The sequence below is a fragment of the Halichoerus grypus genome, chromosome 10, assembly GCF_964656455.1.
Source record: "Halichoerus grypus chromosome 10, mHalGry1.hap1.1, whole genome shotgun sequence".
NCBI lineage: Eukaryota > Metazoa > Chordata > Mammalia > Carnivora > Phocidae > Halichoerus > Halichoerus grypus.
In genome coordinates, this window is record NC_135721.1 from 74,538,569 (window position 1) to 74,551,563 (window position 12,995).

Sequence of the window (12,995 nt, forward strand, 5' to 3'; positions counted from 1 at the left end):
TCTGGGTATCAGAGTGTCGAGTAAGTGCTGTAAATACACTGTCACGAGGTTAAAAAAAAAAAAAAAAAAACAGAGGTGCCTGGGTGGCTCAGTTGGTTAAGCATCTGCCTTTGGCTCAGGTCATGATCCTAGGGTCCTGGGATCGAGTCCCACATCAGGCTCCCTGCTCAGTGGGGAGTCTGCTTCTCCCTCTGCCTCTCCCCTCCCACCTGCCCCCACTTGTGCTCTGTCTCACCCACTCTCTAAAATAAATAAATAAAATCTTAAAAAAAAAAGATAAAAAACCAAGTTAAAAAACCCAAAGTATTAAAATGGAGGAGGTTAAATATTGAGTCACCTTTTTTTTTTTTTGGCAATATGATCACTGTCCAGAAACTTTTGGACTCAGAACACTAAAGATAGTGGACAGTACCCAGGATAGTACTTGTTGGATTTAAGAAGGTCACCTTTCATGATTCTTGGGAGAAGCACCATGATTTTATTGTTTTCCTTCCAGAATAAAGGAGACTAACCTGTGGCTTGTGAGTGCTTGACATGTGGTTTAAAGAAAAAAAAAAAAAAAGACTGGCAAAGGGAGAGGAGGAAAGAAGCTAGACTTAATACATTGCCTGCAGAATGGAGAATTTGCTAGAAAGGCAGGCGTTCCAGTCAGTGATCTGCACAAACCATTTTATAACTCTATGATAAGCCTCTAATTGAGGGTCGATATATGGTAGTATAGCTAAAGGCACAGACTCCCAATGTAAAGAGGAATCCTCAAGGTTGCCAACTTCTGCCTGGAAAATTGTGCATCTTCCTGTAAGAAAGACAAATGTCTAAAATCCTGTCTAGGAGCATTGCCTAACTACTCCCGAGGACACAGTGTTTACCTTCTGCATTTACAGGAAGCAGAGCAATACCTGTGTACCTTTGGTAGAGTCATAGAGGTAGGAATGTGGCTTGACCATCCGGAAAACTAGAGATCATAAAACTGATTGCCAGAAATATCAATATTGTTTTCTTTAAGTCATAAATTCAAGATGAACAAAGAAATGCTTTCAGAGAATGAAACCTGGTGACTTTTCCAACATTTTAGCAAAACTGAAAGTATCAAAAATGAGTGGCCTCATTTTTTAAAAAAATCTTTTTGAGACCTTTTAAAACAGTAACACGTATACTGCAGAAATTTTGAAAATAAAGAAAAGCATAAAAAGAAAAGTGAAAGTCACCTGTTTAACTACCATATAGATATAATCATTATTAGTATTCTGATGTATTTTCTGCCTTTCTTTTAATGTGGGTTCTGTATGTGTGTAGTACTCAGATACACACATATATCCACAAAAGACTGCATAAATATATATAAGTGCTCATGTGTAGTTTTATTTTCGGGAATCTTCCGTATTAACACTGGTTTTGAAGGAATCTTTTTGGTTCTTTTCAGTTTGCTGTACTAGAGGAAATAAACATCATAGCTCTAATGATCAATCCTATGACTTTAATATATTGATTGTTATGTTTTTTTCCTTATAAAAACTTAATCTGAGATATGCCAAAATTATAAATCAGCATAATCAGTGAATATGAAGAGGGCTTCATTTTATTTTTTATTTATTTTTTTTTTTTTTTAAGATTTTATTTATTTGAGAGAGAGAGAGAGCACAAGAGGGGGGAGCGGGAGAGGGAGAAGCAGACTCCCCGCTGAGCAGGGAGCCCGATGCGGGACTTGATCCCGGGACTCCAGGATCATGACCTGAGCCGAAGGCGGTTGCTTAACCAACTGAGCCACCCAGGCGCCCAAGAGGGCTTCATTTTAAAACAATTAAAATTTATGGGGTGCCTGGGTGGCTCAGTCATTAAGCATGTGCCTTCGGCTCAGGTCATGATCCCAGGGTCCTGGGATGGAGCCCCACATCGGGCTCCCTGCTCAGCGGGAAGCCTGCTTCTCCCTCTCCCACTCTCCCTGCTTGTGTTCCCTCTCTTGCTGTCTCTCTATCAAATAAATAAATAAAATCTTAAAAAAAAACAACTAAAATTTACAACAGTTTAAAGTAGCTTACCACAGGATTCTCTGTTGAGGTCATTTTAAGAGTGATTTTTCCTGAACACATGTGAAGTGTGGTTTAATTTACAGAAACCTAATTTGTGTACATCTTCTCAGGAATGGATCTTGTGCCTAAAGGTCACACATCTGTACTTTTTTTTTTTTTTTAAGATTTTATTTATTTATTTGACAGAGAGAGACACAGTGAGAGAGGGAACACAAGCAGGGGGAGTGGGAGAGGGAGAAGCCGGCTTCCCGCGGAGCAGGGAGCCTGATGCGGGGCTCGATCCCAGGGCCCTGGGACCATGACCTGAGCCAAAGGCAGACGCTTAACCGACTGAGCCACCCAGGCGCCCCATTACATCTGTACTTCTGACTTAACTGTTTTTCCATGCTGGAGAGGAAAAAAAAAACAGACAAATAAAATTAACTTAATTTTAATTTTGCAGTAAAGGAACATTTTTCCAACAAGCATCCATGTATAATTTTATTTGTTTCCTCAGTCTTTTGTATTGAGACCATATAAGTTTTTCAGTCTTTGCCACCTGTTGGACATTTTTAAAATATAGGGGTAAGGTATTGTTGTAAACATATTAGGCATTAGGAACACCTATTGTGTTGCAGATGTTATATTAAACACTAGAAATACATGGGTAAATAAGACATAATCATAATAATGGCTGTCTTGTTGAAGATTTTCTGTGTGCCTGGCATCATTTATTTTGATAATTTCAGTTAATGCTCAGAACAGCCTTGTAAAGTAGATTCTATTATTATAATCCTCATTTACAGATAAGGAAGACAAGGCTCAGAGAGGCAAAATAACTTTGTCTAAGGACATACAGCTATTATCTGTCTGACTCCAGAATGAATTTATTATAGGGGAAAGTTTTTGGTGTTATAGGAATACAGAGAAGGTGTGTTTTACCTACCTTGTAGGGTTTTGGCCCTGTTCCTTAGGAAACAGAGCTGGAAGTATAATCTGGGTGCTAAAGTGTTATTGAATGTTACAAACCCACAGCAGCAAGAATGAAGGAAAAAAGAGAAGAGGTGAGACAAAGAAAGAGGAAAGGCATTACTGAACAGGTCTTGACCTTGCAGGAAAACTGAGCTAGTTGTCTGGTCATGTGATAGATCTAGCCAGGCCATGTGAAACTACCACCTCTTGGAACGGTCCCATATCCTTTCTCTTACTGTCAGAGGTTAACACTTGGGGCATTAACACAACTTGGGCAGGGGTTGATACAACTCTTGGGCAGCTTCGAGAGAAGGCAGTTCCCATGTCCTGTGATGTAGCATCTCATCTGGGTCTGGAAATGGCTGGATGAGCCACAGCCTCCATGGGTATAGTTGGGACAGACCTGGGGTTTTAAACTATGGCTCCTACTGCTGTAGAAAAACCCTTCATGACAGAGTTTCTCAGTAGGGGAGTGATGGCATCTGATCAATGTAGTTAAAAAATGGAGACTCAATTGTAAGGTGGCAAGACTTACAGGGAAGGAGGAAGACTAATCAGGAAGCTATTGTAGTAGTTCTACCAAGAGATGATGATGGCTCAGAATGGAAAAATATTTGTAAAAATGGTGACATGTGATGATCTTTGATATGTATTTTAGAGATGAAGCTAGTTAAGTTAAAGAGACTGAGTGGCTCAGTCAGTTAAATGTCTGCCTTGGGCTCAGGTCATGATCCCAGAGTCCTGGGATTGAGCACCAGATTGGGCTCCCTGCTTAGCGTGGAGTCTGCTTCTCCCTCTCCCTCTGCCCCTGCCCCCCACTCATGCTCTCTCTCTCAAATAAATAAATAAAATCTTTAAAAAAAATTTAGGTAAGGGTAATTTACAGGTATATATATGGGAACCAAGACATTTCTGGGCAGTCCCCTTTTTCTTGTTCAGTGACTGGAAAACCTGATCTTTCCTTGCATCCTCATTGCAGGGCAGCTAACTTATCTTCCCAGCTTGCCCAGAAACTCCACTGAGTATGCCATTTTAACATCCTACTAAGACCCACACTGGGCTTATATTTCTATCTGGTATATCCTTCTTGCTTCCCTCAGGCCAGCTCTGGTCTACAATATGCAGTGGGTTTCAGAGGAGGAAAAGGAACCTTTCAGATATTCCCAGTAGCACTGCCATACTCTGTGCTGTGTTGGCCCCAGCATGCCCAGGGTCTCTGATAGCTGTGAGTTTGCCACAAGGGTGCCAGGCTGAAGGCTGGGTGGTGCTTAAATCTAGCTATGCTCTACTCATTACACTACATGCCTTGGCATGGAGCTTTACTCACAGGAAAGGTACTTTTGAAAAAACTCATGCATAGGTGGGGTATGGGCTGGTGGACGCTCTGTCTCTTTGTCTCACTATTTTGGAAGGAGGTCACCATGAACTCCAGAACGTGGCTGGCCCTCCCCTTGATCATAGGCCCAGAAATCCCAGTAAAGCTCTGCTGGATTACGGATGAGGGACTTAGGACCTAAAGTTTTAAGTGTCTTTTTCAAGGTCACATCGCTAAGAAGTGATGAAAGGCAAATTAGAATCCAAATCTCATTTAATTGTTTCAGAAAGTATTTCTTTCTACTGTAAACTGGCACCATGTACACTAGACAAAATATTTTCTATTACACACAGATCCCATTCTGAGGGATGTGACCATCTATTAAGGGTGAAGGTGTATGGTGTATAAATGACTATACCACATAGTGATTGCAGATGGGAGGCTCTGCATTTATATTTTAAAACTATTTGTCAAGGGAGCATTTATGTTATATAAGAAAAGCCATACATACATAAGAAAAATGTATTATCTACACATATACATATATACATGCATACACACTTTTACACACACACACACACACACACACACACACACACACACACACTGCTTCATGAAACCTAATTTTCTTTTCCTTTACCAAATCTTTCTATATTTTACACAGGTCTATATGGTTAGCTTTTTCATGCTAGAAAGGAAAGAAAAAGTATATGTACTTAGTGAATAGAAGGGAAAAATTGATAGCAGTTGTAGCTGAATATCAAGTCCTTATCACCCATATGTTGGGGGCTTGATGGAGGAGGTAAGAAAACAGGAAGGTTTTCTGGTATTTTCCTTATGATAAGGATTAATTATAGCCAAAGTTATTTGGCAGCCGTTCTATTCTGTCCATTTTTAACTTTACTACTACTCTTTTCTATTGTTATTCTCCTTTTTACTAGTATTCTCCTTGATCCATCCTTCCCAAATAGGACATGTTTTTGTTGTCGTTACTGTGATGAGTTTTTCAAAATATACTAGCGCTGATAATGACCTTTTTCATTACCCACATTGATATGATATCAGTGATTCATATTAGCATTTACTATCAGTGATTTAGGAGTTGGTAATGCAGTTTGTCAGTCAGCCTCTCTCTCAATTGTATTTCTACATAATTTCCTTTCTTAATTAGCTTTATAGTGGATAGGGACAGAAAATATGGATGAAATATTAGAAAATAAAAAGGAGTACCTTAACCAGATGTCCTGGAACCATTTATACTATTGCAGCGAAACATAGGGACTCTCTCCTATCTTAAGTAACAGGTAGCATCTTCCATGCTAGTTATTTACTCTATATTTACATTAATGTTTTTAATGTTATGCTATATAACTTCTACACATTTAAAATATCAAGTATATATTTCAACATATGAAAAGCAATATAATACACCATATGAATAGACTAAAGGACAAAACCACATGATCACCTAAGCAGACGCAGAAATCCAAACACCATTTCATGTTGTAAATGCTCAATAAACTAGGAATGGAAGGGGACTTTCTCAACCTGACAAAGGGTATCAATGGAAAACCTGTAGTTCATAACATACTAACGGTGAGAGACTGAAAGCTTTCCTACTAAGATCAGGAATAGGACAAGGATATCAACTCTTGCCGTATCTATTCAACATTGTAGGTAGGTCAATTAGGCAAGAATAAGAAATAAAAATCAAAGAACCATGAGAGACGATGGACTCTGAAAAACCAACTGAGGGTTCTAGAGGGGAGGGGGTTGGGAGGATGGCTTAGCCTGGTGATGGGTATTGAGCAGGGCACGTTCTGCATGGAGCACTGGGTGTTATGCACAAACAATGAATCATGGAACACTATATCTAAAACTAATGATGTAATGTATGGGGATTAACATAACAATAAAAATTTAAAAAAATAAATAAATAAATAAAATTAAAAAAGAAATAAAAATCAACCAAATTGGAAAGGAAGATGCAAAGCTTATCTATTTTTCAATGGCAGTCTCCTTATAGAAAATCTTGAGGAACACACACTCACACACATACAAGACCATTAAATAATTAATTAATCATTAACAAACAAGTTCATCAAGGTCGTAGGATATGATTAATATATAAAAATCAATTGTATTTTTATACACTAGCAATGAACAATCCACAAGTGAAATTAAGAAAACAATTCCATTTATAATAGCATCAAAAGGAATAAAATACTTAGGAATACATTTAACAAAAGAAATGTAAGACTTGTATGCTGAAAATTACAAAATATTTTTGAAAGGAATTGAAGAACGCTTAAATAAGTGGAAAGATACTTCATGTTCATGGACTGGAAGACTTCATTAATACTGTTAAGATGGCAGTACTCCCCAAATTGATCTACAGATTCAATATAGTGTCTATTAAAATCCCATCTGAATTTTTTGCAGAAATTGACAAAGTGATTATAAAATTCAGATGAAAATGCAAGGGACTCAGACTAGCCAAAACAATCTTGAAAAAAAAAAGAGGATTCACATGCTCAGGTTTCAGAACTTGCAACAAAGGCAACAGTAATCAAGATAGCATGGTACTGGCATTAGGATAGACATTTATAAATCAATGGAACAGAATTAAGTGTCCAGAAATAAAACCTAACATTTAGTAAAAAAAGACAATTCAGCGGGGGAAAGAATAGTCTGTTCAGCAAATGGTACAGGGACAACTGGATATGCTACATGCAGAAGACTCAGTTTGCTTCCTGTCTTACACCATATTAAAAAATTAACTCAAAATGGATCAGACTTCTAAATGTAAAAGCTAAAATGGTGAAACTTTTAGGAGAAGATATTAACTGTCAATCTTTGTGACCTTGGATTAGGTAACAGTTTCTTAGATATGACACCTAGAGCACAAGCAGCAAAAGAAAAATGATGAATTAGACTTGATCAACATTTAAAATGTCTGTGTTTCAAAGGATACCATCAAGAAAATGAAAATACAACTGATAGAATGGGGGAAATATTTGCAAATCATGTATCTGATATTTGGCTTCTGTATAAAATATATAAAGAACTCTTTTTTTTTTTTTTTTTTTTTAAGTAGTCTCCATGCTGGGGGCTTGAACTCAGGAGCCTGAGATCAAGACCTGAGCTGATGAGATCAAGAGTTGGATGCCCAACCAACTAAGCCACCCAGATGCCCCAGAATATATAAAGAATACTTAAAACTCAGAAAAATTATGGCAACCCGGTTAAAAAATAGACAAAGAACTTGAAATTATTTCTCCAGGAAAGATACGTGAATGTACAATAAGCACATGAAAAAATGCTTAACGTCATTAATCAGTAGGGAAATGCAAATCAAAACCATAATGAGATACCGTTTCACATCCATTTAGAATAGTTATAATCAAAAAGATGGACAATAACAATTATTGGGCAGCGTTTAGAGAATTGGTGAAATCGGAACCCTCATACATTGCTGGTGCAAATGTAAAATGGTACCACCACTTTGGCAGGTCCTCGAAAGGTTAATGTACAATTACTGTTACCAGTGGGAGAGTCTGCATTGTGTGAATGGAGGTCTTGGTTCTTGGATTCCCCATGAAAGATTTGCGTGAGGATCCACACTCGAATCAAGACAGCCAGAAGGAAAGTAGCAGGCACAAAGCAGTTTATCAAGGACAATTACACTCTCAAGGTGGGCAAGTGGGCAGGCCCAGAGGTGGCAACTGTACCGGAGTTAGGGGTATCTTTTCTTTTTATGTTTGCATAGGTTGTGGGTCATAACTAGGGCAGTCTTCGACTTAGGTTGTTTCTAATCATCTAAGGGACTCCTACTGGTTGGGAGGCGGAGTTTTTGACCCTGCAAGGTTCTTGCCAGAACTGTCATGGCCATCTTCTGCCATGGGGGTAAGTCAGGGGTGGGTTGAAGAAACCACAATGTGAATATATTATAATGAAGCTATAGGTTACCCTGGGGGCAGAGATTGAAGAGGAGAGTGCATGTTCTGTACCTGTGACTCTTGGTCTGTCAGTGTTGGAAGCCATGAGGCCAGGATGGTAAAAGCCACGAAGTCAGGATGTCGTGCCCCAAGCTTCTAATGTGTCACCTATTTATCACCACCTTTGCCTCCAGCTCATGTCTGACTGTTTACTCTATCATTACCATATGACCCAGCAATACCATTTCTACCTATATGCCCAAAAGAAATGACACATTCACACAAAAACTTGTGAGTGTTCATAGCATCATTATCCATACTAGCCCCCAAATGGGAATAACCCAGATGTCCATCAAATGATGAGTAGATTTAAAAAATGTGGTATATCCATGCAATGGCATATTATTTGGCCATGAAAAGGAATGTCATACTGATACATGCTACAACATGGGTGAACCTTGAGAACAGCTAAGTGAAGAAAACCAGACAAAAAAGGCTGCATATTGCATGATCCCACAAATATGAAATGTCCAGAATAGGCAAGTCCATAGAGACAGAAAGTAGATTGGTGCTTGCCTAGTGGGGGAGGATGCGTAATGACTAGTAATGTGTATAGGGTTTCATTTTGGAGTGATGAAAATATTGTGGCATTAGGTAGTGGTGGTAGTTTCCTACTTTGTGAATATAGTAAAAACCACTGAATAGTACCCTTTAACATGGCAAATTTTATGGTATGTGAATTTTATCTCAAGAAAAGGAAAATTAATTTTCTTTAATGTCTTAAAAGATCATTATTTGGTGACCTTTGGGGGCTGCTGTGGCATTAACTCATTATTCTGCAAGCTGGTAAATTTATGGAAATGATTCTGTAGTAATCCAGTAACAGGGTAACCAAAGAGTGGATGAGGGAAAACTTTACTTTCTGAAAATTGTAACTAATTAATGGTAGAATATCACCATGTTGCTACACCTACTAGAATAGGCAATGATGATTCTTGGCAGCTAATGAGGGAATGTGATACTGAATGGATCAGACTACTACTATTGGAACCCTCAGATCTATCTTAATATTACTGAAAGACTGTCTCCTGCCTCCAGCTTATTGAATCAGACAAGGGATTTTCTCCCTGGGGGTTCCCATTCACTTCGTCTCCCGGAACTCCTATTTTAGCTTGACTGCATCTGGCAGCCTTTGTTAGAAAGTTTGGTTTAGGGCAGGATGGGATTTGTGCTTCTATTTTTCTTTTTTGTTTTTTTGTGTGATTCCTGAGAGGAGACAGGTTTTATATGACTTTACCAAGTCATCTTAAACCCAAGAGTCTTTGGGCACTAAGTCAATAGACCAGGTGAGAGATAATCAAGATCTGAGCTAGGGCAGAGGCCATGTTGATAGTGTAACAGGACAGATTGATTTGTTGCCTGGGGATATTAGTCAGGGCATATAGTAGGGGCTTCATTAATGTTTGTTGACTGTGGAATGAACATAAGTGAATTTGTCCAATTTTAGGGTTTCATTGCAATATTGGTATGAATTATGCCACTTTGGTATGAATTGTAGTCCACTCCTAGAGTTACCATGCATGAATTGAGTCAGTCTTGGACTTCTGGAGGAGAGGTTGCAAACTGGTGGCTGATAGGTCAAATCTAGCCTGCAGCTGTGTTTTATTTGGCCTCCTTGATGTTTTGTTTTGTTTTTTTCCTTTAATTTATTGCCAACATTTCAAAATAGTAAGATTTCACATAAAAACTGGGTTTTCTGGCTTCTCTCGAGAAGGCAGATCTGGCAACACTGGGCTTACCTTCCCTCGTGCAACTCAGCTGAAGCTGAATAGTGACTGCATTAGACCCAGGCCTGCGCTGCCCCCGCACTCACTGCCCCCTGTGGGCATTTGAGTTTGTGACCCGTGCTGCAGTGGTTTCAGGTGGCTGTTCTATAAATCTTACATTGTTACTTTTAATTACCTTTCTTCCTATATTAATAGCTGTTTAAACATACCATGTGATTATGACACCTATCTCATTAGAAAATAAGTTCTGTGTTGGCCGTAAGTGTGTCTTCTAGATATTCTCCATGATGCTGGTATCATGCCTTATACACTGTAGGGGAGTTCTTATTTATACATCTCTGCTCTGATTTGGCAAGGTAATCGAGGAAGCCCAGTCAGTATACCATGACACTCAAGACATTTTTATGATCCAACAAAACATCTTGACACATTGGTTTGGAAATAGGTATCTCTGTTATTACCATTTTTTAAAAAAAGATTTTATTTATTTATTTGTCAGAGAGAGAGAGAGAGCATGAACAGGGGGAGAGGCAGAGGGAGAGAGAGAAGCAGGCTCCCCACTGAGCAAGGAGCCCGATGCGGACTCGATCCCAGGACCCCGGATCATGACATGAGCTGAAGGCAGACGCTTAAGGGACTGAGCCACCCAGGTGTCCCTGTTATTATAATTTTGAAGAAATGACTTGTGTTTACTAAAGATAATTCCCTCCTCTTATTTTTTTTTTCTTAAGGATTTTATTTATTTGACAGAGAGAGAGATAGCGAGAGCAGGAACACAAGCAGGGGGAGTGGGAGAGGGAGAAGCAGGCTTCCTGCCGAGCAGGGAGCCCAATGCTGGGATCATGACCTGAGCTGAAGGCAGACACCTAACGACTGAGCCACCCAGGCGCCCCTCCCTCCTCTTATTTTTATTAACCAGTTGTCTCAGATGATTATAGGGTTAAAATTTATTAAATTACTCCATTGTGGGGTTAATAAACAACATTTTGGATAATAAGTATTTTCTTGACCATATTAATTAATGTGGATTGAGTTACATCTTATAAATTTATATTTCCCGTAGGTAAATGATTACAGAAAATAAGTGGAAAGAGCTGAGCTCTTTACTGGGTTAGTCCTTGTCAGAAACAATATAGGAAAATGAATTAAAAAAAAATTTATGTGTTATTTGATGATACAAGTACAAAGAAATAAAATAATTGGTGGTAATGTTAGAAGTATAGGAAAGAGCTGTGTTGTGTGCATGTGGTTGGATTATAGAGCTTAGTGTAAGAGGAAGTCATTGAGTCAGTTACTATACAGTTTGAAGATTATTTCATGAACACAAACCATATTTGCTTTAGCCCCACATTAGCCAATTGGGTAAGGACTTTGAATGTCAAGTTTGAACATTGTAAATGTTGGTTTCATGCCATGTATATTTCTTAACCCTTATTGTGCGTTTATTTTTACATTAGGTGAGAAATTCATCCACACTTCTTTTTAGTACCTTGATCACAAGAATATTTGGAGTTAAAAGGGGAAAGGATGAACTCTCCAAAAAAAATAGGTAAGCTTCATCTAATGCTAACTTTACTTTTTACAAAATATTGTCCTGGCCAAAAATAATTTTTGGGGATTTGCTTACTTTTATGGATTCATCTAGAGCATAAAACTATTAAAATGCTATAGTAAATTAACTTAGGCTGCCAGATTCTAAGCTCTTCGGCAAAAATACCTACTGTTTAAAAGTGGACCTTTCAAAGCAACAAAAATACAGCAAGGTAGCAAGGGCTGAAATATTGAGCTTGTTTCTCGGTGCAAGAGCTGAAGTTTTTTTTTTTTTCTTTGCATCTTCAGGTATTCCTGAAATGTCCTAAGTTGCTTTTTCTTGATATGTTAACCAAGTACTAGCTTGTGTAGTATCTTTGCTTTTTTGCGTTAAACTCTGTAGCCGAGGGGAGCAGTTACAGATAGATGTTGGCCACATGGAATAAACAATGCTTTTTTACTTTTAGGTCTTTAGTGTTACGGTTTTTCTTTAAGATGTTTTCCTTTTAAGATTTTTTTTTCAATGTCTGGAAGGAAACTTATTGAAACAGTTTAATGATGGGTAATTTTTAGATATAATGCACAAGTTCCCTTTGTTGGTTTTTAAAGAAAAGTTTTGAATAGTTGTTTCTTCAGCACTTGGGAGGATTTGATGGTAGTCCAGTGGCCAAGTGCTGACACTAGATGTCACTGTCGCTGCATGTTTAATTACTTTCTTTACTTAATTTAGGATCCAATTGGGCCCAGTACTTCTCTTAATGATCTATAGATAAACTAAGGCCCTATTCCTCTCCTACCTAAAAAGGCTTATTATCACAATTTTTAATTTAGGTTTTAAGCTGTTACTTGTTAAAATATTTTCTTGTGATGGAAGTGAGTTTTAGGAATTAGAAAATGTCATGGAATAATTTTATGATGCACTGTTGATAATTCTAATGAAACTACTGATAGTTCTGAATTGTCATTTAAATTGCTACTTATCACCCTATGAAATTCAACAAATATTTAAAAAGAAAGTAACTGGCTATAAGTATGAATCCCCTGAATGTAATCAGGAAATACTGGAGAGTTGTTGTTGTTTTAATCAAGTTGTATTTTTAAAATAATGCTAACATTCCTTTGAAAGGATGATTACGATTTTTACTATTAGCCAGTTTCTAAAGAAGTTCTTCCTCTCAGTAGTTTGAAATCACTAATATTTGTTTCTCCTTAGCTTTCTTTATTTTGTTAGTAATTCTAAAAAGTATTAAGGTTTAAAACAGTTTGGTCATGTTATAAGGCCATGATAAATAATGGCATAAATAAAATATGAGATAATTAACAGTGAAATTAATGTTTAAAACTGAACGTGACAGTGTAGAAATGCTTTTTTCCCTTTTACTTTTTATAAAGTGAGTGATTCTCAGATGTGTATACAGATTTTACTGTGTATAGGAGAAAATCA

General features: G+C 37.8%; 1 protein-coding gene across 2 annotated transcripts in view; it reads left to right on the forward strand.

Annotated features, from left to right (window-relative positions):
- THADA (THADA armadillo repeat containing) overlaps positions 1-12,995 on the forward strand; it is a 320,063-nt gene that overhangs the window by 86,470 nt on the left and 220,598 nt on the right. For both annotated transcript variants that reach the window (XM_078056617.1, XM_078056616.1), the window contains one exon: positions 11,479-11,570. In XM_078056617.1, the coding sequence (XP_077912743.1) occupies positions 11,479-11,570 (92 nt within the window). The remainder of the gene's footprint in view (positions 1-11,478; positions 11,571-12,995) is intronic.